Raw genomic sequence first — 25,744 nt, 5'->3', positions numbered from 1 at the left:
CTCATAAGACTCTTTCAGGGAAGCCTTTATGAGTTCATATCTTATTCTGGAATTAATGGAAAGCAGTGCGGCTGCAGGGAGTTGCCCCTGGAGGAAGGACGCTCTGGTCATTAGAGAGTTGAAGGAGATAACGGTGAGCTGGCCGGCCAAGTTAACACAGGAGTGAGACTTTTCGTTCTTGCTTCAGTAGTTTTGACACTGTTTCCTGAGCTTTTTAAAATTTTAAGTCTAATCTATTTGGAAAGGAATAGTAGTTTATTGTAGAGTCATAGATAAGTTTTAGAACTGACACTCTTTTCCTTTAAATTACCAGAAGTACCATTTAGGCTCTGTAAGTCAAAGCAGATATTTAGAAAACATCTGAGTAGTCATTTCTCTATTTGTTAGCACTTTCACCCTCTTTTTCTCTTCCCTCCCCATTATCCATACCCTGTCCTTTAAAAAAAGAGAGAAAAATGGTTTTTATAGCTTTTGTCTAGATTCACGTATATGTAAAGAACTGTCCTGGTTTGCACTATGTTCTCTAAAAACAAATTTCAGTGAATGTGTCAGTTTTTAAAAATATATATGTAAAATCATTTAGATCAGCTTTATATAGTTGCATATACTGTTATGTTTGAACTACTGTTAACACATATAAGTGCATACATATATAGCATGCACGTGTGTCTATGGGTGTATCTAAAATTTTTACAAACTTGGAGTGACAGGATATATCATAAATAACACAATCTTGGACATTGGGAAGGAACAGCAACTACAGTGATGTAAAAAGGTACCAATATACTTTGTCCTCATCAAAAGCCCTTTATAGTGAATAAAAATCAGAGTACTGAAAAAAATATATATAAACATGAGTGTGATTATAAGGTTCATCATGATATCTTTAAATACTCAGCCTTCCTTGTGTATGTAAAGTACAATTTGTTTCATACACATTAAAAAAATGCACTCACTACATAAGGTAAATTTATAATTTACAGTATTCATTGCTAGTTCCCCCTGTGTTCATTTCACGACGAGACATTTAATAACTAGTCTGTGTCAGTTTGTCAGTATGTCACCAATCTTGGTAAAACTCCACTTTTAGTTATCAGTGGAGAAAATGTTTCCATTCTAAGAACATGAAACTCAGGGGCCTGCTCAGTGGCACAGCAGTTAAGTTCGCACGCTCTGCTTCGGCAGCCCGGGGTTCACCAGTTCGGATCCTGGGTGCGGACCTGTGCACCACGTGTCAAGCCATGTTGTGGCAGGCATCCCACATATAGAGTAGAGGAAGATGGGCACGGATGTTAGGTCAGGACCAGTCTTTCTCAGCAACAAAAAAGAGGAGGATTGGCAGTAGATGTTAGCTCAGGGCTAATCTTCCTCGAAAAAGAAAAAAAAAAGAACATGAAACTCACAAAGCATGAGATGTTCTAAACCATCCTTGTTCAATACAGTTTATACAGAATACAAACCGTGTTTATGTTCTGGACCCTCGCCTGTAATGCCACCCAAGCCTGTGCCTTGACTTGTTAAAGACAAGATCATATGCCATTGAGTCTTCCGTTACTTCAGTAGTAAAATTCCGTTTACACTGGGTTCTACCCCTGCTGGACCGTGGGCACAATTGATAGTGGATGTTTCTAATGCTTATATTTTTACTCACTCTTAGCAGAGAGTCACCCCATTCTGTTGGATGATTACTTTTACAATAAATGAACAACCAATACCAAGTTACATTATACTGAGTGTCAATATTTTTAAATGGTGGAGTTAAACTTTATATGAGATTTTCAGAGTATTTCTATTTTAATATCTGGGAATTAAGTCAAATTTCATGAATTTAACTTTTTAATGACAAATTATGGTGATTTTGCTGTAGATTGCTAGCAAGTAAGATGATAATTTTATTTTTCATAATCATTTTAGTAAAAGTTGCAGCTAAAGAAGTGGCTTGACTTGTCATGTGTGAGTCTGTTCCTTGCCCAGAGAGCGGTGAACATGCCTGGGCTGTACTGTTTGCAGAACGCGCCTGCTTGACCTGAAGTGTGTGTGTTTCGCTTCACTTTAGGTTAGCAATGCTCAGAGAGGCCTCAGATGAAATTGGGGCTGAAGAAGAGGCTGAAGTCAAATTGCCGGAGGGCAGTAGCTGTGCAGAGGACTCGCGTTCATGCCCGAGTGTGCCTGAGATGAATGAAGACATGAGCAGGGACGAGAACAGCTGTGCCAAAGACCTTGGAAGCCAGCCCCCCACAGGAACCCCCACCCTGGTGAGTGCCCTCACTGAGCTCTGCTCAAACAGCCCTCTCATGGGCGCCGTGCCGGCTGACTGTCTGCTCGGGAGGATTCCTTAGGATTCTGTGCCAGAGCTCATCACGACGGGCATTTGTGGGACCAGACTCTAAGAAGAATTGTAAGTGCTTTAAAATTTTTAATGGACTCAAAATATTCATTCTCCACCTAAAGTTTATAAAGAAAGGTAATAGCGCTATTTAGATCTCTGTGAAATGCTCTGTGACCATTATTAATAGCGTTTCAGAATCTCCTGGATAACACCAGGATGACTGCTTAATTGTATTAAATTTCATAAACATTGTCAGTTTATTTCAATTTCACCCATGAAGTAAACATTTGAAGTTCGTTTTGGTCACACGGCGTTCCAATTGAAACCCCTCTGGGAAGGTGGCAGAGGACTCGGTTCGGGCACAGGTGCCAGCCAAGGTATTAAGCAGGTAACACTGCTAGTTCAGTGAGAGGCATACTGAGACTGCCATCTGCAGAGGGGGAAAGTCATTTTCAAGCCTTGAGGATACTGGTGAACTTGGGATGTTGGTAAAGAGTTTAGGAAATTCCAATTCTTTATTCCTGAGAAAAATAATATTATGCCCTGACTGAAGACTTCCCTTCTATAAGGGAGCACACCAGCACGAGGCTGGTCTGGAATCAGGTTATACCTGTAAGATCAACCGTGGACACCTGCCTCTGCCTATGGAGTTTGTATTTTGAGAAACTTCTGTTTTTACTTAAGGCTTCTTTTTCATTACGTTTCTAAAGAGCCAGTAAAAATCCAAACTCAGCCTCACAGCACTTGTTATAGACCATGTATGTCTAACCGCGTGTTCTCTATAAACCTGTAACTTTGTAGTATATTTCCATGTTCTTATATTTAATTACTTTTATCATTTATTCTGAAAAACACTTATCAGAAAGTTGAATAATGTTTAGTGCTGAAGCATTCCCAAACACGATTCTTTATAGAACCACATCTGCACTCTAAGTGTACACCTTCATTTTTCAGGTCTAATCTGTCAGCGATGGCACCTCCATTTATGGGTAACCCTGTGGGGCAGCCATTATCCTGCCCACGGAGGGGAACTTCTTAAGAACTCTGCAGAAAGCCATCTCCCCGGGTTTCCATCAGGAGTGGCACAAAGCCTTTCTCCCAGAAGTAGCCTTGGTGCTAGATGGGTCTCTGTTGTAAGATTAGATATTTCTTCCATACTTAGAGGAAAGAGCGTAAATGCATCCACATCTGTCCACTCCTGACAGATTACTGACTTTTCCCGTAGGTTGATAAAGAGACGAATACCGACGAGGCAGGGAATGCCAGCAGGACAGTGCGCCCCAAGGACCGTGGCGGGCTGAGCGCTCGACAGCGCCCCTTCGTGAGGAGCAGCGTGATCGTGCGCTCGCAGACCTTCTCCCCCGGAGAGCGGAGCCAGTACATCTGCAGGGTAGGGGCCCAGTGCTGCACTGTCGGGGGTGCTCCTCCGCCGGAGACCTCCCACGCACTGCGGGCCGCGGCCCTGCGCCCCTGCCAGTGAGGGGCGCTCAATGACAGTAGACTGTTTGCTGGGACCTTCCACTTCTCACTACCAGGACTACTTACTGGCTAGGAATGATTTCATAAAATATACAAAAATATCACAGTTTGTGGTTCTTTTAGCTTGGGTTTGGGAATTTTTTTTTCTTTTCCCAAATTTAATGTCTCATTGCCTTTAATGCCATTTATTTGGCAAGTAAGTGAGATTAAGGACCTGGCTGCTAAGTATATTTAGACTTCGGTCTATACTTGGAAGCTTAAAGTAACTTGAGATTTATAATATTTTGTATATTTCTGCCGTATATCATGCATGCTTCAAACCATGTTAGTCTTGCTGAACTAAAAATTATGAATTGGGTTTTAGAACAAAAATCATCTTTTAATAATGCCTCTAGACACTGATTCAGATTCATAGTTCTGTGGAGAATATTGTGGGATTTGCATCAATTTACCAAATTCTACCTGTGGAAGTATTTATGACTTATAGTAAAATAGATTTAATATTCTAAAATGAGTTAGAAAATACTTCTGAAATTCTAAATTTTTCATTTAATTCAACAAACATTTTTATTAAGCACCTCATGTTTCTAGAGACTTGGGATTCGTCCATGAACTAGAGACCCCGAGCTCTACCCTGCAGGTTTATACCCTTGTGGGTCGAGCCAAACAGTAAATAGTACAAGTGATGAATAGGTTATGAAGTGTCTTGGATGGAGACCACTGCTATGGAAAACAATAGAGCAAGTCATGGGGCGCTGGGCGTGGTGGGGACGAGGGTCACAGATTAAGAAGGGCTCAGAGTAGGCTTCACAAAGAAGGTGACATTCCAGCAAAGTCCTGAAGCAGGTGAGGAGTCAGGGCGGCCTCTCTGTCCAAGAGTGTGATGGGTTGTGCGAGCTGTGCCCACGCTCTGATCCCGAGCTCTGTACACGCTGCAAAACTGTCTTTAAAAAATGAATATTGCTTGTTAGCTAAAAGTACGAAGGATAATTTTATTTCAAAGTATGTACAATTATCTGAACACATGATTTGTGATAACTGCCACCACAAGACAACTGTTGACATTTTTAAAGAAAATTAATTTATCTAAGAAAAGCTTAGAACAGGGAAAAGCTTGTTTAGAGGAAATTTTCTTAAAGAAATAAACTCATATTACCACTACCTGCTTTATCAATTCTAAACTTCTGCCAGCACTCCCTTATGTAGTGATTCTCCTTTTTTTTTTATCCTTTGTTGCCAGTTAAATCGAAGTGACAGTGACAGTTCAACCCTGGCTAAAAAATCACTGTTTGTGAGAAACTCTACTGAACGGCGCAGTTTGCGGGTCAAAAGGGTACGTATTCCCTCAACAAGATCCCGCTGTCCTGGACCTCTCCAGAATCATGAACTGCAAAACGTAAATACCAGAACTGTTGAGTGTCGTTGCTCCGCGCTCTTGGGCTGTTGAGTGAAACCGCTGTGATCACAAAGGTCAGTTATAGAGATGGAGAGAGATGTGCTTGAGAGCGTTCATTCATCGTGGCTGGATCCTGTGATGATTAAGGCAGGAAGTTTAGTTTGCGGCATCAATGGAGAAGGGGCTTGCTGAATGGGTTGAGCACGTTTCTACTCCTGGCTGCTGTGTCTCCACACCGTGTGCGGCTCTTAAGCAGTTGTGGGAAGAACATAACACCCGGTACCTTTTCCGAGGGGCAGACAGCTGGTAAAGGAATAACACGGTTTTAGTAACTTGCTTAAAAACAGATATCTTTAGACGGTTAAGATTAATGTGGATGGGAAAGCTCAAGTCAGGTTTTTCCGGAGGCCCCAGGTCCCTGGATGAGCTTTAAAGGATAAATCTGAGAGAATATTTAAGTAAATTAAAAGGTGGACTCTTCAGGTAGTTCAGAGATTCCTGTGTACTTACCAACAGCTGAATGCTAATGGGAAGTTATTGGTTTAGTAGTAATTTACTAAACTGTGTTATTTCAGCTTAAAATGTGCCGTTTAGTCAGTGCGAAGCAGTGTGTGCTCAGCTCTGTAGGCGCGGTGGCACCGTCTGCAGGAGTTCCCATCTGGAGGAGGCCTTCGAGGAGCGCGCGGGGCTGTCAGCATGTCGCTGGTGATGGGGGAGCGGGCTCATCTGGTAGGAGAGTCTGCAGGGCCTCGCTGGGGAGATCTGCGGCCTTGACATCTGGATAAAATCTCAAAAGAAAGTGGCAGCTTTGTGGGGGATGGATACCAGGTGCTGTCGGTAGGTGGCACGAAATGACATGGGGACAGGCAAGCACAATCAGAGGATGAGCAGTGATCACACTCAGGCCCCGTGCATGGGAAGATTGGAGTGAAGACGGGAAAGAAAGATGAATCGTTAGCTCCACCAAGGACTCTGGTGTAATGCCACTTGCGAGAAGTGCTGAGGGTGTCACTAGGCAACTTCTGAGTCCCCCGGCTTAACGTCCTAGTTACTTAAAAGTGACAAGCGTATTTCTCTTTTCTCAAGGCAAATATGCTTGCATTTGTTTAGTATTGGCATTTTCAGGAAATTTTCAGGTGTAGATCTTTCAGATTAGCAAACTTTATGCTGTAAAAGCACTTAAACTTTCATCATCTTGAATGAAAATGTTTCTCAACTCCTTTGTCAGTCACCGGCATTTTTGAGCAGCACACGCTTTTAGCGGATGGTAGCACTCTTCAGAGAAATTTTAACCAGAATTGTTTATGAATTGAGTGCAGCTGAAAAACAGTTGGGTTGCTGATAAACTTAGTTATTAAAACTATTTGAACCACATAGGTTACTTCTGAACCATTGTGTAGGAGGTGATTGTTAGATGATCTTTAAAGTAGACAGATACGGCTTGGTCGAAGTGAATGGGGAACGGTATGCTGATTTAGGAGTTACAGCATGAAAAAGATGTGGAGATGAAGTGAACAGAAGCATCTGCGAAGATCAGTGAAAGGTTTACCTGGCTGGAAAATCAATGTCCCGGGCATATGAGGCATGTGGTTCGAGGGTACCTGTGGGCACGGGAGTGCGAGAGCCGCCTCATGCTGGCTCATGAGAGCCGGTCATGCACACCTCTTCCAAGTCAGTGACGTCACATTGACAGCTTGAAAGCAGTTACGGTGGGAGTATTTACACCAAAGAAATTGGCGATCCCTACAAATCAATGAGCCAGATGTTAAACATTTACTTGCAAGCCACTGGGGTTCCTAGAGAGGCTTCATTGCATGACAGCTAGGAAGGATTTCTGATTGTGAAGAATGAGTAATGCAGTCAAAGAAAGTGTGTTTCTAAATGATTCTGCAGTGTAGTAAGTTTGTTAGAGAAAGCAGAGGCGAATGAAGAGAAGCTAACAATAAGAATGTTACAGAATGTTAGAGAGTGTTGCAGTGATATGTGGTGGACAAGGATGGAGAGGAATAGGAGACAGTGAGGCTATTCAGACTTTGGCCAAGGCTTTGAAATAAGAAGAGGGACAGACAGGCCCTCTCCCTTCCACCTCTCATGGGCACCACAATTGTTTCAGATCTTCAAGCTAGAACACTTGTCAAGTTTGAGTCCCTTCTCTCTTATATCAAACCCTACCAGTTTTTATTAGTAATCTCTTATTTTCCATTCCCATGGCCAACCATCTAGGCAAGAAATGCCGTCCTTGTTCCCCGCTGCTTGTGCAATCTCCCCCGGCTTCTCCGGATTCCTTCCTCAAGCGCGTCTCAGCCCTGAGCGATCCCTCCCCTCCCTGGCCTCCTGGGCTGCAGAGGGTACTCCTCCACAGTTCTCAGTTGCTTACTGTCTCATAGCGTCCTCTAATCCAGGTCCTCAAGGTCGGAAAGTCTGTCTCCTCTTCTTAGCATTTAGCCTACAAACCCCAAACAGATATTTATTCATACATGTTCAATAATTATTTCTTGATAAATGGATATGATTGGCCCCAGGAAGAACCCCACTGGTTCAGGGGTGAAGGTAGATACTAGACAATGGGAAATTGAGGAGGGAGTTGGAATTTAAGCATGTTGATTAGAGGAGGGAGTGAAATTTTATCCCCACTGACTAACTACTTTTTGGCTGGCACTTAGAGAAATGATAGCAAAAGGTGTAAGCTGTGAGGGTACAGTTACATGTCCCGAAGCCGAGGAGATGGACCTGGTAGCGTGTTTGTTTCTCGCAGAGACCGGGCTCTGTATAGTAAAGTGGTCAGGCTAAGCCAGGTATGCTATGGTAACAATATAGTTTTACTTCTGGCTTAGCTGCTTGGCCTCTGCAGGTTGACCGGACGCTCTGCTGCTTGTCCTCACTCAGGACCCAAGCTGATGGGCCTCCGTCTCTGGGTCTTTGCTGACCCTCTAGCAGGGGACAGAAGTGTACACATCTCACACTGGCTTTGAGAGGCGCCTGCCTGGAAGTGATACACATCACTCCCACTCACCTTTCATTGGCCAAAGCAAGTAACTTGGCTGGTTATGTCCTCCTTCAAGGGAGCAAGGAAATGCCATCCTCTCGTTTGCCAGGAAGGAGGAAAAGCAGAATGATGACAACCAATTTAATGAGTGTCTTGTTTTGTTTTCTAACCATCCAGGCGGTTTGCCAACCAGTCCTTCGGAGAACAGCCCAAGAATGCCCAGTCCGTACATCTCTAGACTTAGAACTGGATCTTCAGGCATCTCTAACCCGGCAGAGTCGCCTCAATGATGAGCTGCAGGCCCTGAGGGGCTTGAGGCAGAAGCTGGAGGAGCTGAAAGCTCAGGGAGAGACTGACCTTCCACCGGGTGTGCTGGAAGATGAGAGGTTCCAGAAGCTCCTGAAGGAAGCTGAGAAGCAGGTAAAGGAATAACACGGTTTTAGTAACTTGCTTAAAAACAGATATCTTTAGACGGTTAAGATTAATGTGGATGGGAAAGCTCAAGTCAGGTTTTCAGTGTGTCCATTCTCTTTGAGGGGCTGACAGAGGGTTAATCTTTTTAAAGCCTGCCATGTAGAAGATACCCCACTTACACCTCAGTTTTGCTAAAGTCTTCAAATCATTTTCCCAGCACTTAGAACGTTTTTTTCCCTTGTTAGAGGCCTTTTCTTTACCTAGGATATTGCCAAAAAAAGTGGTGCTGCCACCCACCAAGGTGCAGAAAAGAGGTCCCCCCAGCATCCACCCCAGCCCACAGCTGCAGCTCTGGCAGCCGCCGGCCTCCTGCCAGCAAGGGGATATGGCAGCTGGGGGACGTGGTCGTCTTCATTGATGCTCAGCATTTTTCTTTGTCTCAACATGAGACTTGGCAAATAAATACAGTATCACTTTGAACATAAGTCATAAATTTTGTTTCTACAGGTAGCTCTTTGAGATTCATTAACCACATCCATTGGAAATGTATTGCTAATTTTAATGCCCCTAAATTTTCACATTCTTTTCTACCTTCAAGGAAGATCACATTTCACATATTGGCATTCTCCTTTGCCTTTTGCCATACAAACAACTATGCAAAATAGGATAAAATCACTGATTAAAAAATAGGATATTTGTGGGGCTGGCCCCGTGACCGAGTGGTTAAGTTCGCGTGCTCCGCTGCAGGTGGCCCAGTGTTTCATCAGTTCGAATCCTGGGCGCAGACATGGCACTGCTCATCAAACCAAGCTGAGGCAGCGTCCCACATGCCACAACTAGAAGGACCCACAACGAAGAATATACAACTATGTACCCGGGGGCTTTGGGGAGAAAAAGGAAAAAAATAAAATCTTTAAAAAAAAAATAGGATATTTGTAAGGGAATATTTCTCTTGTTCCACCACCTAAATATGACCAAAATTTCCAAGAGCCTGCATATTTATGAAATCAATTGATTCTCTCAAGATTAGGATTTATATTTTGGTGCAGGAGTATATGTTCACATCCATATGTAATATCCAAATAGAATTTTCCACATAGCTGAAATATTACAAATGCCAAAACGTTATTTTCTTTCAGCCCTTTTGGATGGAAATGTGAAGTCAATTACACAGTTCCTTAAATTAATAGAAAAATCTTGTCCATAATATAAACTTCTTTCTGTGGCCCAGAGTTACTCTGGTCATATGGTACATGGTACTGCAAGGAAACCTGGAGTCGTTTAGCTCCCCAGCACTGCTAATCCTAGATGGAACTCAGAACTTAACGGATGAATTTCAGGGATCAAACTTCTACCAGCAATTTTTAAAGAAAATTTAAGCAGCAAAACATATTACATATCTGTATTATGTCCCACCTGATAGAAAGAAACCTTGGCACACAGCAGGTCCTCAGTAAATGTCTGTGCAGTGGGCAGTTGAGTGGTAGGCCTTATGTCTGACACTACAGTGAATACAGGGATAATGAGACATTGTTGTGCTCCCAGAGAGCTTATGATTTAGTAAAGGAGATGCACGCAGATACACCAGCTCCTCAAGAGAAATCATTCCCTGGTGAGATGAGGAGAGGCTTTGTGGAGGAAGTGACACTTAAACTGGTCTCGAAAGCAGGTTGTGGAACTTCGTCTCAAGGGGGTGAGAGCCTCAGCAGGCACGGGAGCCTGCAGCAGTAAAGGTCCAGGAGAGCTCCAGACCGTGAAGGGCCCTGCGCGATAGCAGGGCCGCAGCACAGCTGACCTTCTGCAAAATGAGAGATCAAGTTAAACACTGAAATGACCTGCTTTTATGTCTGTAACCTGAATAATGATCATCATCATTTTCATACTCTTGAATCTTTCAATTCAGCGTTAGCAGTAATTTCAAACTCTTGCTTGACATTAACCAACTCTAATATCATGGAGAAGCATCAGTCTTTTAACCCTGTGGGTCAAAGCCTTTCAAAGCTGGAGTGGAGTTTTACAACTAGAGGTATAAGCAGAACTTTGTATCTTTGGGGGTTTTGTTGTTTCTAGTTTGTTCTGATAGGAAATTCTGGGTTCCTAGGTGTCAATAATTATAAAAACTTTGGGACTTTTTCACTTAATATCATATTACTAAGATTCATCCATAAGCTGCTTATTACTGTAGTTTGCTTTGGCTGCTGTCTAATCTCCATTGTGTAGAGAAAAGCTCAATAAAGCAACAAGTTGGTTCTTTGGAAAAAACAAACAAAATAGAGCTCTGACAAGATCAGTGAAGAGAAGATACAAATAAAGAAAATTATAAAAGTAAAGTGAGATAGGAGTACAGATAAATTTGAAATTTAAAGGATAATTGAATACTGTCAAAAATATATGCCCATAATTTAGACAAATATCTAGGAAAATATATTAGAACTGATGAAAGAGGGGAAAAAAGGTTAAAAATACCTCTTAAAGAAATGAAAGCAGTGATTTAAAAGTCTATCCACATAGAAAACATTAAGGTCTAGATTTTTTTTTAAGATTGGCACCTGAGCTAACATCTGTTGCCAATCTTTTTTTTTTTTTCCTTCTTCTCTACAAAGCCCCCCAGTACCTAGTTGTATATTCTAGTTGCGGGTCCTTCTGGTTGTGCTTGTGGGACGCCACCTCAGCACGGCCTGATGAGCAGTGCTAGGTCTGCGCCCAGGATCCAAACTGGTGAAACCCTGGGCCACCAAAGCAGAGTGTGCAAACTTAACCGCTCGGCCATGGCGCCGGCCCCCAAGGTCTAGATGTTTTATAAGCAAGTTCCACCAAACTTTCACACAACAGAGTATCTCAATTTTATACAAACTCTTCCAGGCACTGGAAAAAGGGAGCTCACTCCACGACTCATTCTATGTGACCAACACCAAATAGACAGACATATTATGAAAAAGGAAAATCACAGGCCAGTTTCAGTTATGAATATAGATGCAAAAATTCCAACTAAAATATTAGTAAATAGAATCCAATATGTTTAAAAAATATTACATTTTGACCATGTTGAATTATGCAAGGATTTTTTTAATATTATAAAAATCTATTAATAGAATTAGTCCCTTTAATAGATTAAGGAGAAAAACCATGTGATCAACTCAGTAAAAGCAGGAAAATATTGATAAAAATCAATACTCATTCATGCTTAAAACTCTTAGTGAGTTAGGAAGAGATCAGAACCTCCTTAACCGAAAGCAGATGTGGTCCTAAATAGACAGACATTGGAGCCATTCCCTTTAAGATCAGACGCAAGCCATTCCGCACTGTCTGTTCAACATTGTGTTAGGAATTCTCACCAATGGAGGACGAGAAAAAAGTGGAAGCAGAGAGATTGGAAAGGAGGAAATAAAACTGTCATCATTTGCAGATAACATGATTGCATACATAAAAAAACCCCTGCAAATTATTACTAATAATAAGAGAGGTTAGCAAGATGGGTAAATAGAAGAATAACATGTAAAGTCTTTTGCATTGCTATATGCCAACCAGAAACAACTAGAAAATTTAATTATTAAGATGTTATTTACAACAGTATCAATATCAAGTATCAAGAAATAAAATTAACAAAAATGTGCAGTACAGTATAGGAAAAATTACAAAACCTTTTGAGGAGAAATGTAAAAACACCTAAACTCGTGGAGAAATATATCACATTTGTGTAGAGCAGAGGTCAGCAAACTTTTCCCATAAAGGACCTGATAGAAAATTTTTAGGCTTTGTGGGCCATAGGGTCTCAGTCACTACCGTTCAACTCTACCGTGTGGCACAAGCACAGCCACAGACAAGATGTAAATAAATGGTGTGACTGCTTTCTAATAAAACTTTACAGAAACGAATCACCACTATAGAGGAAGAATGAATATTGTCGAGATGGTCGATTCTCCCTAAAATGTACCGCGGATTCGATGTAATTCCCCTCAGAATGTCTACATGGTTCTTCATGGAAACTGATTCAATTAATGGAAGAACAAAGGACAAAGAATAGCCCAGATACTTCTGGAGAAGGAAAGAAAGGAGGGAGACTTTCCCTACAAGGAATCAGGTTTTGCTAAGCAGCTAAGGTACATAGATAGCATGGAATTGGTGGAGGACCCAAGAGACAGATCAATGGCCTGAAATAGGGAGCACGTGTGTGTAGGGCGTTGCTCTGTGATAGAGGTAGCCTGGCAGCCAGTGGCTAAAGGAGGGACTGTTGGATCAGTGAAGCTGGAAAAAGATTATCCATATGGAAAAGATGACTTTGGACTCCTCCCTTACATACAAAAATCAGCTCTGGATAGATTAAGGACTTAAATGTCAAAAATAAAAATTGAAAACTCATAGTAAACAATATGGGGTGTATCTTTTCCTGTTTTGATTCATGTATCTTTAGCACGTGTTCTCCATACCTAGCTGGAGAAAAAGTGGCTTGGGGCAGAATTGGTGAGACCCTCAAATGCCTAAGCGATGGGGAGCCACTGAAGGTCTCTAAGGAGGAGCTCTTTGGGAGGCATGTGAGGTCGTGACGTGTGTGTGCCATCAGCTAGAGTGGGTGGCTCCTTCCAAGTCCCCAGGGATAGACATTTCCCCCAAAATACAGCAAGAGGAGCTGAGGCAAAATCCAAGCAGTATGTCTAATGCTGATTGAAAGAAACAAGATTAAGGCATCCTTTCAAAGGGAAAAGAGTCGTAAGTATGCCGTTGTCCTAAGAGGTCTTGAAAGAAATCTTTCATTATAGAATGCTGCTAAGATTTTTGCTGATGTTGATGGACAATTCGAGGTTTGCAGGTTTTTAGGGTGTCTTCTTTTCCTTCTACATTAAAGAAATCCTTGGTACAAGTAGATGGAAACTGGAAGGAGGGTAGAACCCAACAACCACGGAGATCGTCAGGGCCGACTTCTACGCGTTGCTCGGTCTCTGAAAACCTGCCCTCAAACAAGAGTTGATGTTTGATGTGTACCTGTTTATTTTAATGATTTGTCCTGTAATGAACCAGTCAGGAATGTGTGTGTTTTCAGCTATAGGAAATTCTGGGAGGGATTTCTTGGGAAGCTTGAGCAGAAGTGTTCTCTATAAAAAAGAACAGCCTCTTAATGCAAACCCTCCCTCTCCTGGGATGCCTTCAGCCTAGTATGTAAACACTCCCGAAGGTGACGAGGCCACATTTTGCTGCTTCTGTATTCCAGTGCCTTGTGGTAGATGTCCCAGCCAGCCTGGGCGGAAGTCTCCTCTGCCTCGGTAAAGCTGCTGATCTTGCTTCCCAGGCCCGATTTTATCCTCTTTTGAGTTTTGCTTGCCTGCTACCTGCCACTAGAGTAAAGGATTTCCCCTTGACTTACTGGTGAATAGATAAATACAGCATATAAATAGTCACGAGAAACTGAGTGGTGGGCACTGCTGGTGGCCCCAGGAGCACTTGGACACCTCAGAGCCTGTGCCTTGCCCCCTTGTGGGGATAGGCATGGCCATGGTGTGGGCTCCCATGGTCCAGGCTATGCCTTGGTGGCTCTGGGACCAAGATCCAGGATCCCCAGGGTCTAGGAATATCATCAGATCAAATCAGTCAGTATTTCCTAGGGACTTGTATAAGACACAGTTTTTATGTGAGCCTCAACTCTTCTCACAGACTGTTCTGAAACAGGAGTCTTACGCTGTCCTGTTCCCTGCATCCCATGGGATGTTCACAGTCTTGATCTAGGAAAATAATGGCAGTGACAGGGAGAAAGGGGCCTATCACACATCCAGGCTGCGAGGACCCCTTGTCCATTGGTTTCATACCTGCCGTATGGTTCTTGGTGACAGAGGTAATCACAGGAACGTCAGGCAGAGTGTGCAGACACGTGTGAAGTTGAACTAAATTCCCTGCTAAGTGACCTCTTTGAAAACGGTCATCTCTGTCATTCAGCAGCCATTTGTGTGACACGAGCAGTATTTTCCCCTTTCATCTCCTAATTATTGGCACTTTGATTATCCCTATGACAAGTCATCCTCTGAAGAGTGGGTGCCGGCTGCAATATGGGTGGTGCCTTCCTGGGACTGCCTCAGAGCCAGGTCTCCCTGCAAGTGCTGCTGCCGTTGGGGAGCTGCTTCCTGAAAGCCCACGCCCCTCAGCCCGCTTCTGCACAGGGCCGCTCTCTGCTCCCAGAGCAGGCCCGCTCTCCCCGCCGGAGCCACGCCCACTCTGAGCACCTGGGCTCAGGACTGCCCAGGAGGACCGCTTCGGAGCCCGTGGGCTTTTCCAGTTTGCATCAAGAATGCAAAGATTTGAGGGCTGGCATCTCGTGAGTCTTGCCCAGTACAGGATGTAAACAGATTTTATTCCAGCTTTGCAAAGTGTCTTAAGAAGAGTGGCACTTCAGAATTCTTTTTTGTGAAATAGTGCTTTATTTTTATGTTAACTTGCAGTTGCTCAGTCGTTAAGTGACACCTGCTTATGCGTGATTCCAGCCTCCTAAACTTCTGCTGCTGATTGTAATCATCCGTACATGAAAATCATGAGTGATGATTTTCCTTAGAAACATAATTATAGCTTTTTTTTAAAAAGATTGGGACCTGAGCTAACAAGTGTTGCCAGTCGGTTTTTTTTGTTTTTTTTTTTTTCTTCTTCTCCCCAAAGCCCCCCAGTACACAGTTGTATATTCTGGTTGTGAGTGCTTCTGGTTGTGCTGTGTGGGACGCCGCCTCAGCATGGCCTGATGAGCAGTGCCATGTCCATGCCCAGGATCCGAACCAGCGAAACCCTGGGTGACCAAAGCGGAGCACGTGAACTTAACCACTCAGCCACGGCGCCAGCCCCCTGATTATATCTTAACAGAGGATTTCTGATCTGTGTTATCTGATGAACCAGCACTTACCTGGTTTCATAATCAGTTTGCACACCAGAAACTGAGGGGAAAGAAGAGCTCACGGAGGTTTCTCTGTACTGGTGCAGAGCCTGAGATAAACGCTCCTGGTCCACTGCTTCATGAAGGGGGTGCAGCCCGGAGAGCAGAGGGGAGGCGAGGCAGGAGGTGGCCACTGTGTGGCCTTCTTGTGCCCGTAGGTCCGGCCCCCTGGAAGCCATACAAACTGCATCTCTAGTCGTCCCTCAGAGAGAAGAGAAATGAAAGAATTGTTCTACCAGTGTGCTTGTGTGGGTGCCAAGCAATCTGATGGCACATTTTGGCTTCAGCAGGAAAACCCAAGGCAGCACTGGAGGCTCAGAGAGGGAGCATGAAGGGAGACACTAGCTCTGCCTTTGTGAAGGCTGCCAGAGCCCAGAGGGAGCTGGTGACCACAGGGCAGCAGGAAAGGTCAAGAGCATCTGAGCTGACCTGTTAGAAGTATCTGATTCAGAATGAGAATGTACATTTTCCACTTCTCATCCAGAGAATTCCAGCGTGACTAAACGTGAAGATGTGTCTGAATAACTAGGGGCCAGGGAGAGCTGAAATCGTTGTCTTAATTTCTATTCTGCTTTCTCTGTACCACTGCTGTTGTTTTCCTAGATTGTTACTGTGAACATCATATGAAGATGCTGTTAGCAGTTCAGTATAAAACTCTTTTTCTAGAAGTGTTGAATCTTAAATATACAAAGTGCTATATTTTTGTACACAACACAGGCCATAACTCTCTAGCTAGCCTGATGACACCCGGGGAAACAGTCACTAGTGCATGTTGGAGGTCCTTGTTTAGGGTCTAAGTGACAAGGAAGAGAGTAACTGTGACAGCAAGGCCAGGAGACCATGAGCGACCAGGGATCAGAGCCGATCCTCCCTGATAGTTTTGCTTTCTCAATACCCTTCCCCATTCCTGTCCTTCACAGCGCCACCCTCTTTCTCAACAAAATAAATAAATAACCACAAATCAGCCTTATAAAATGTCATAAAAAGTGTGCATATCTGTGGCTTTTGTTTTTTCCATGCTCGAGTAGGATTCTGTATCCTTCTCTGTAAGCTAAGAGGATTGGATTGGATGGCCATCAGGATGCCTTCTAGTTGCAAAATTCTGTGCTCTATTTGAGATAAATCTAATATGCTTTCAACATAAGTGAAGCTTTAGAGAAATGTGTGGACCTTGAAGGCTGCACAGCCTAAAAGAACCAAACCTTCAGGGCGCATGTGGCACTTTGATGGTTCTGAAGTCCACGTGAGACGTGGTTCCTTGCTGCTCTTCCGTGTCAGGGTGCCCATAGCTCAGTCTGATGCAGGTCCGAAGAGCAGGTCTTTGACTGAACCGTAGGAACCGTGCTAACCCTCTGGTGCTCTGTCTGTGCTCCTGCCTCGGCGAAGTTGTTGCAACGGGCACCAGTGAAGAAAGAGCTCACAAGACGACCTGCGTGTGTACCATTTTAGGAACAGTCTGATTCCCCTGAGTATGGATGCTGTTATGTTTTTACCAACTCTGTAATACAGACTATTTGAGTTACATACTTTTCTTCTCAGCCCTGAAGTCTGTAAGAACCAGCTCTGTGAAATATAGACTGTTTTGACTGTGCAGCCTTCATTATTAACAGAAGTTAGAAACAACCGTGGACATATCTCTCCACTGGCTCTTCATTTCCACACCCACTTCTTAATATACACGCAGACACAGCAGCACACACATCACGCGCTGCCCCTTCATCTCTACCGTCTCTCCATAGTCGTGGGGATTTGTGAGCTTTCGTCATAAAATACCTAACAATGAGCAAAGAGCCTGCCAATTGCCATGGAAAATATGGCTCCCAGAAAAGCAGTTAATTGAGGCCAGCAGCAGATCCTGGATTTGCCTCCCTTGTCAGAGAAAGCTGTCAGGTCTCAGCGTCGCTGGCCATAACCTTCCTCCTTTGTGGTTGAAAGGCTGTTTGGTACCTCAGAATAAAAACTGAATCAGAGTTGGTGTCCTCATCCAGTGTGCAGTTCTCTTAGGAAGCAGAGCAAGAAACTTGGGACTGTGAATTAAGACTGGATTGTGTTCCTTCCTCCATTAGGCTTCTTAATGTGACTGTGAGTAAATCGCTGGACTTTCTGCAGGTCAGGCTCCACTGCGTAAACTGAAGGTTAATCACACTCTTCTGGAATCTGGGGCATGAAAGTGGCTTCCGATCCTCATGAGCCAGGCAGCTTATCATGACTTGTTGGGTGAGAAGGGGAGAGGCGTGCCCAGGAAGGATTGGGTATTTTTCCAAAGGAGCCTCATGTTGCTTACAAGGCAGAAGTTTCTTTTTCTTCCTCAGAGTGTTTCCCTGTCAAAATGCCAAAGTTCTGTGATGCTAGACATTTTTTTCTTTTTTGAGGGGAAGATTAGCCCTGAGCTAACATCCACCACCAGTCCTCCTCTTTTTGCTGAGGAAGACTGGCCCTGAGCTAACATCCATGCCCATCTTCCTCTATTTTATATGTGGGATGCCTACCACAGCATGGCTTGAGGAGCGGTATGTAGGTCTGCACCCGGCATCTGAACCAGCAAACCCTGGGCTCCCAAAGCAGAGTGCTCAAACAACTACTACGCCACCGGGCCAGCCCTGATGGTAGACTTTTTAAAAGCTTAAAATGATACAGATGTTAACATCTTTAAAAGTTAGAATCTGCTAAGAAAATTATGTGTCAAAGATTATCAGTACACCTCACTCAACAAAATAAATGTTAATGATTTCAATGAAATATTCAGCATTGAGATTTAACTGCCTGCAAAGTGGGCTGCTGTTGATTATTAACAGCTGACAAAAATTTTATGCTGTCGTTGTCACCCAGACTTTTGGAGAAAGATATAAATATAGATACAGACATAAATATATAAACACAGAGACCAGCGTATCCTTCAGTGAAGTATGTTCTTATTCAGCAGGGAAAGAAATATTTTTATGTGCTCCATGGTCATATTTTGCACAAAACAAAGCCAAGTTTCAAAGTAGTTTTGCAGTTAGCACAAAAATGCTGGTATTTGAAAATAGCAGCAGCCATTAGGCTACTTGACCGTGCTCTACAGCGGATAAAACAGACCTCCCAGTTCCATTCACGGAACGCAGCAGGAGGCAGGACAGAATCCCAGGGCCTGTCGCATTTCTGCTCTGATGCCATACATTTTCTTGGGGAAACTGAGTCAGAGTTTCTTACCAAGGTGTACCCAGTGTGTGCTTTCCCTCTCTCGCTTTTCTTGATCTTTCCGTTGTGAAGTCAGCAAGCAGGTGGCCATTTGCAGGTAGATTTACTCGTGTTCTGAGTCGGCGAGAGTTAGCACAGCAGCAGTACTTTGGTGTGATTCCTCGTTTGCTCCTTGGCTGTACCCGGTCGTGGGAGAAGGCATTCCTTGGTGTTGACTACGTCAGTGGTTCCTCACCTCGGACTTAGTGAATGCCCATCCATTCACTGAAGATAAGACTTCACCAAATAACTGAAATCTCACATTTGTCCCCTTTTGAACTTGAATTACATAAATTCATGCGTTCTGAGTGACAGCTGAACTATCTCATCAATTACAAAATAATCAAGAGAGAATTGTTACCTCACAAACACGGGCCACTTTTCTAACAAAATCTTTCAAGACAGGGAGAGGAAAGGGGAGCAGTGAAAATAACTGGAAAGGGGTCCTTTGGGCTGAAAAGAGTCAGAAGCTCCTGCAGTCGATTATCATTGGCAAAGTACTAGGCACGCCCTGCTGTAGGATGTTTAACTTTCCGTAAAGTGGTATGAGTATAATTGATTCTTCGTAAGTACTTGCTGAATAAATAATTTTTGTAAACTGTCGTCTTTCCTAAAAGTGTCACAGCATTTTTATTTCCAAATTTAAAGCGAGTTTAGTGTACTTCTGCTTTAAGAGTTTTTTAAAATTTAAAAAGATTTTTTTAAGTTGGAAAATTAACACATACTTATTTTAAAAAATCCAAATAATGCAGAAAAATGTATAAAGTAAAAAGCAGAAGTGCCCGTCGGCGTCCCATTCCCCAGGGGGGACCACTGTTGACAGTCTGGTATGTGTCCTTCCAGCTCTTTTTCGTGCCATGTGTGTGTGAGTTTTTTGGAAGAGTTAGACCAACACTGGGTCATAAAGACATATTGTTCTGAAGCCTGTTCTTTTCCCCGCTTAATTCTAGTAATACACAATGAACAGCCTTCCATGTTAGTAAATGTTGCTGTAATTCATTATTTTTAAGGCATCACTGTATAGATATAATTATTTCATTATTCTACTAATGACAATTTTCAGTTATAGACGATGTGGAAATGAACATTTCTGTCCATCTTTGGGCACCTTTCTGGTTTCAGTCGTGTTTCTGAAGCATGAATACCCAGTGGTGGCCTTGCTGTCTTAGCAGTTTGGCTGTGAACTGCGGTCAAAGATCTTGTCTCTGTCATACCTTTAAGCCTGAAGACCTGGTTCTTTGACTTCTGGCCTTGAAGGTCCCTGAAACAGTGGGTGCGTCTGGGAAGACAAGATCCTTAATTCCCTTTTTGCCAGCACCAGTCTTATCTCCTTGTAAAGTTTTAACTGCTTAAGAACAGAAGTAGTTGGCTTTTTCAAGTCCAGAAGGATCCCAATTATGGGATTGTCCATCAACTAGATTGCAGGCTGCAGGCTGCCAGCCTTAGCAAAGCTGTTTTTTCTTCCATCTCTTTGTGCCGACTGCTTAGTTCCGGCCTGAGTTGATCTCTCTCTCTTAAGACTTTGCTGTAAGCTGTAAACAGCTGCAAACACCAATATTCTAAATTTCCCGAACTATTTCCATTACAGCTTCAGCTGCCACTGCCATGACCAGTGGCCACCACTAAGCAGGGCCACATTTTATATTCTGTTATCGTAGCACACCACTTGGGAGGCCACAGGGAGAGAGGCTAACAATGCTGTTGGGGGGGTCCTCCCAAATGAGCTGAGTCTCCCAGCCTCTGACTCAAATTAATAGTGTTCCCTCCCCCAACACGTAACCCCTCGTGGGGGACCAGAAGCCTGGCTCGATTCTCTCCCCTCTGTGGGAACCTGTGCATTGGGACACACACCTCCTCTCCGAGGACTCGCAGCCCTTTGACACATCCACAGTCGGGTAGAGAGAGTGGTGTCCTTGGATGAGAGCTGGCCCCCATGTTTCTTTGCCATTTGTGTTTGTTCTGTGGGTTGTCTGCTCACGCCCAGGCCCTTTGTCCTGTTGCACCGTTTGTGTTTCTCTCTGAGAGTCCTCTTTGTACACCTACCTGTTATTGAGTTACAAAGGATTTCGTCCATTCTATCATTTGTCTTGTGAATGCCTTTCAGATTATAGAAGTTCTGATGTGTGCTTGCGTTTAACTCTGTCAGTCTTTGTTTTATGGCTTTCTGGAGAGACTTTGTTGATACTCATTGTTGTAATGTTGGTTACTTTGTTGTAATCACTGGAAAAAACCCTGGGTAGTTCTAAACCTTTTGAGGGTTACTGAAGCACATTAATTTTAAAAAGATTGTCATCTAAAAACCTGATTTTCCCACAGACCTACTCATTCCTTCCTTCATTCATCCGGTGTTTGCTGAGCCCCTGCTGTGTGCGGGCCAGCGGAGGCCCTGGGGATTGTGGCTCTGGGGGCCGTAGGGGGCACAGACGAGTCCCTGCCCTGGAGCCACTCCAGAAAGTAAGGCAGGGTGAGGGGGCCTTAAAAAGCACCTCTCGCTCCTGTGCCATCCACAGGTCTCCTTGTGCAAATGGCTGCTCCTCAGGAGATGTGGCGGAAAGGCCCTGAGATGCAGGGATCAAAGAGAAGCGGATGTCAGGGCCGGTGCACCGCCGACTCGGCGCAGGGTCCCCAGCACCCCCAGTGAGAGTTAGGAGGAAAGTTCCTCTGTATCGGCACCAGAACTCTTGCTCAGAATTCCTTTTCTTAAAGCAGCTTTCCACACAAATGCTGAAAGCCAGCTCACATATTTATAAGATCTCACCATGCCCAAAATACTAAGTAAATTAAGTTAGCTTTTTATTTCTGTCAGATGGGGATAACTCATATTTTTAAGTACGCATTGACAAGACTGCTTTTAGATGACACTGCTTCCCTTCATGAAGCACATGTGTAATGTATTCTTAAGTCTCCAGCCGTTTGATTTAATATAATTCACTTTATAAGGCAACACTGCAAGCAACTTTAGACATTTGTCAAAAACAAACCACTGGTTTGAAACACCGCTTGAACCTCTGTGAATCGTGTTAAACAGACGCAGCCCTGCCCTCCTGAAGCTCACGGGCCCGTGTAAACACTCAGACCCCGGGATGAACCGTTCACAGCCAAGGGGCCTCTCAGCTTTACTGAAGTGGGAGTCAGCACGTTCGAGGAGGGTGGCGGTGGGGACAGAGTCACAGGCCCCTTCACCCCACAGTGACATTCTCGCCGTAAGTCACATAATAAGCACATTCGTACTTAAGCCTCATTTCCCACTTCACAGCTGGTTTATGTAGCTAAGGAATTGTCCTTTTGTGTCATAGCTGTTAATAAATAAACATTGATTTGGAAGGAACTCTTCAAGGAAGCCTTCAGTATTTTACAGGATTACGTGTTTTTAAACTCTAAGTACAAATTAAAATTTTGATTATTGTTTTCTCTGGTGGTGGGGTGATGGCAATGCAGAGTTGTGTGTGTGCAGGCATAGACCTATCGTGGAGAGCTTTACAGCACACGGCGCAAGCCTGCTTTTATCCCCTCCAAATCTAATTAACCACATGTTCATTCCCCCAGATTTTTAAGTGCTAAATCCCACGTGAATGAACGTTGCAGCATGGAAATAATTTAACTTTGTGACTCTGGAGAGTTAATTAAATAATTATGCTACCACTATTAAGTAGAATGTTATGAAATCATTAAAAAGTTACGGACTTCCGGTTCCTGTTCTGGTGTGTAAGGAGCTTGGCAGTTGTCACTCCACCCTAACAAGTAAAAAGCTGAACAGACTGAAAAATCAACGATGCTTCGTAGCCCTGCCGGGGAAGCGAGGTCACAGGGCAGAGTGTTGCCCCGACGCCTGGAGAGCCAGACGGGACAGAGGGTCACAGCTCAGCAGAGCAGAAACCCGTGAGCTGAAACTCTGGGGGCTGGCACCCAGATAGGAAAACCTACGCAGTAGTGATGAATTACTAGACGCTCAGTGTGGACAAGTCGGAGGGTGAGAAACTCCCGGCAGTCTTGGTGAGCCCCACACTCGAGAGTTCCGCTCCCTGGAGGTCCGCCAGGTCCTCTTAGTGAATGTCAGACGAGAACTCTCCTGGCGCCTCCCACAAGGAGAGCAGGAAAGTAACCAGTTCGAAATAAGCCAGAGCACCCTGTTCTTCACAAGGCCTGCCCTCCGGAGTCCAACCTGGAGGGGTTTTGTGAGACCCTAACCAACCCACCCTCCCCACAGAGGCGGAGCCCGGAGGACTGTAGGGCAGTGACACGGTTCTACGGGGCACTCGAATAGTGGCGCATGTCAGTATGCGTGTGTGCAAACTCGTAGACGGTCCAACGCCAAGAATGAAGCCTAATGTAAACCGTGGGCTTGGGGCGATGATGACGTGTAGGTTCATCACTTGTAACAAACGTGCCACTCCAGCGAGTGACGTTGATACTGGGGGAGTCTGTGCGGGGTGAGGATAGGGGGCGTATGGGAAATCTCTGTACCTTTTACTCAGTTTGCTGTGAACCTAAAACTACTCTTAAAAATAAAGTCTATTTTTTAAAAAAGTTAATGGTGAGGAAGAAGATTTGTTAACCTAGGAAAATATTTACAATATGGTGTTAACTTTCAATAATTATTAAACAATTTCTAGTCTTTGCTGTTGTTTCTCTCTCCCCCTGGACCTCCTCTGTCCTGTTCACGACTGTCTCCCCAGCTCCTGGTACAGTGCCTGGCATGTAGTGTAAACAGCAGCAATAGCTGAACACTGGAATAGTCCATTTAATGCTGTGTGGGGTACTGCTCTCGATACTGTAGGTGTATTATCTCATTGAAACTTCACAACCCTTTAAATGTAAGTAAATGTAAATAAGTACTTATTCTCAGTGTACAAATGAAGAAACTAAGGCACAGGGAGATCAAGCAACTTGCCCAGATTCACACAGCTAGTAAGTGTCAGAGGTGGAATTTGAACCCAGGCAGCAAGGTTCCAGAGTTTGTGCTTTTCACCACAAACTGACCCACCTTTCTTTAGAAGGCAATCGACAAACATTTGATGATTGGATTAATGAATGAATGAAATGAAAAAGGAACCTTTAATACAGTATGTATTATTCCATTTTTATTTTTAAAATATGTTCATGCAGGACCAGCCCAGTTCACAGTGGTTAAGTGCACACGTTCCGCTTTGGCACCCCAAGTTTCTTCGGTTTGGATCCCAGGTGTGGACCTACGCACTGCTTGGCAAGCCATGCTGTGACAGGCGTCCCACATATAAAGTAGAGGAAGATGGGCACAGGTGTTAGCTCAGGGCCAGTCTTCCTCAAAAAAAAAAAAAAAAAGTTGATGCAAGGTACCCAAATATCCATCAACAATAGCACAGATAAAAGATTGTGGTCCAGTCCCACCATGGAATGTTATACAGCAGTGAGTAAAACCAAGTACAACTGCATGCAGTAGCGTGTGTGATTCTCATAAATGTACAGCTGAGTGAAAGAAGTCAGACCCTAAGAGTCCCTCCTGTACTCTTCCGTTTATATTAAGGACAAAACAGGCAACAGTTACCTTCTCCCTAAGGTGGAAGTCAGAATGCTGGTAACGCTTGGCGGTGGTTCCTGGAACCAGCTAAGGAGGCTCAGGACTAGGGATGTCCTGTTTCTTCATCTGGACTGGGTACATGGGTGTGCTCAGTTTGTGCAAGTTCTTTGAGCTGTACTCTTACGTGCACTTTTTGGTATGAAAATTCTACTTCAGTAAACATTTTTAAATGGCTAAGACAGATAGAAAAAAAACGGTTGAAAAGATGAATAAGAGGTTGAAAGTGTATTCGCCCAAATGTGAACAGTAGATATTTCTTGGACGCAGTGCTAAAAGTAGCTTTTAATTTCTTTTTTGAGGGTTCTTAGGTTTTCTAGATGTGATAAAATGATCACATACTCTCTATGTAATAAGATTTTTTTTTTTTTTGAGGAGGAGGATTAGCCCTGAGGTAACATCTGCTGCCAATCCTCCTCTTTTTTTGCTGAGGAAGCCTGGCCCTGAGCTAGCATCCGTGCCCATCTTCCTCTACTTTATATGTGGGACGCCTACCACAACATGGCTTACCAAGCAGTGCCATGTCCGCACCTGGGATCTGAACCGGCGAACCCTGGGCCGCCAAAGCGGAATGTGCGCACTTAACCGTTGCACCACTGGGCTGGCCTCTGTAATAAGATTTTTTAAATGCAGTAGAACAAACTTGGCCCTGAAGCAATGACCACCCCACAGCAGCACAAATACAGCATGTGTGTGTCGTCCCTGATGGTGACACAAGATGCCCACTTCATCAGTTGCCCTCCTGTCTCTAGCCCACGGTCTTTGGAGCTGTGTAGCATGTCTTGAGGAATTTGTGATTAATGTTTTGTGGGATTTTTGTGCTTTTGTTCCCTTTGCCAGGCTGAGCAGTCAAAAGAAGAGCAGAAGCACGGTTTGAACGCGGAGAAACTGATGAGGCAAGTCTCCAAGGACGTGTGCCGCCTCCGGGAACAGAGCCGGAAGGTGCCTCGGCAAGTGCAGTCCTTCAGGTAACGGGCCCCGCCCCGGGACTCTCTCGGGGTGTGCTCACGTGCTCTGACTTATGCAGGAGTCCACCGCGGAGTGCGCTGGGAGTTAACATCAGGATGTGAGGCATCGCATCCCTCCTCCCAGTTTGAGCGTAGGAGCCTCCATGCATTCCTTCCTGAGGTGCACACCCCGCTGGCACATCCTGGCCCCGTCAAGTCTGGCTCCCCAAGAAGCCGGGGCCCCCAGCTCTGAGCGGCATTAGTACATCTCACTAAGGCTCGATGACCTACAGAAAAGTCACATATCTCCGAGGTTTTGTTAGCCACTCGTGTGACAGACGTCTCTTGGGCCCCCATGAGCACGTGCTCCTCTCTCCCAGAGGCTCCATCCCGGGGATCTGGCAGGTGAGCAGACATCACCCTGCCACGTGGAGACAGCCCACTGAAGGTGTCAGGGCTCCTGTGAGGGCAGGCAGGAGGGACCTTGACCCGGCAGGGCAGGCGTCGGGTCTGCAG

The 25,744-nt window shown here is 44.3% G+C and overlaps 1 protein-coding gene and 1 long non-coding RNA gene across 3 annotated transcripts in view; one reads left to right on the top strand and one right to left on the bottom strand.

The window, feature by feature from the left end:
- The window catches only part of WWC2 (WW and C2 domain containing 2), a 210,470-nt gene that overhangs the window by 179,235 nt on the left and 5,491 nt on the right, over positions 1-25,744 (top strand). The window contains exons 18-22 of the mRNA XM_070598578.1: positions 2,057-2,255; positions 3,555-3,719; positions 5,049-5,141; positions 8,368-8,610; positions 25,122-25,249. Of these exons, the coding sequence (XP_070454679.1) occupies positions 2,057-2,255; positions 3,555-3,719; positions 5,049-5,141; positions 8,368-8,610; positions 25,122-25,249 (828 nt within the window). The remainder of the gene's footprint in view (positions 1-2,056; positions 2,256-3,554; positions 3,720-5,048; positions 5,142-8,367; positions 8,611-25,121; positions 25,250-25,744) is intronic.
- On the bottom strand, positions 4,338-8,599 carry LOC139080111 (uncharacterized). 2 transcript variants are annotated; one of them, XR_011534288.1, is made up of 4 exons: positions 8,218-8,370; positions 7,582-7,650; positions 5,213-6,947; positions 4,338-4,752 (listed from the first exon to the last, which is right to left on the bottom strand). It is a non-coding gene; the product is annotated as an uncharacterized lncRNA (long non-coding RNA). The 2 variants fall into 2 exon arrangements; XR_011534287.1 differs by lacking the exon at positions 4,338-4,752 and having other exon boundaries at positions 4,780-6,947; positions 8,218-8,599.

Source organism: Equus przewalskii, chromosome 28 (genome assembly GCF_037783145.1).
Source record: "Equus przewalskii isolate Varuska chromosome 28, EquPr2, whole genome shotgun sequence".
In the NCBI taxonomy this organism is placed as follows: domain Eukaryota; kingdom Metazoa; phylum Chordata; class Mammalia; order Perissodactyla; family Equidae; genus Equus; species Equus przewalskii.
The sequence above is the reverse complement of the archived record's forward strand: the minus strand, read 5'-3'. Positions and strand labels throughout refer to the sequence as shown.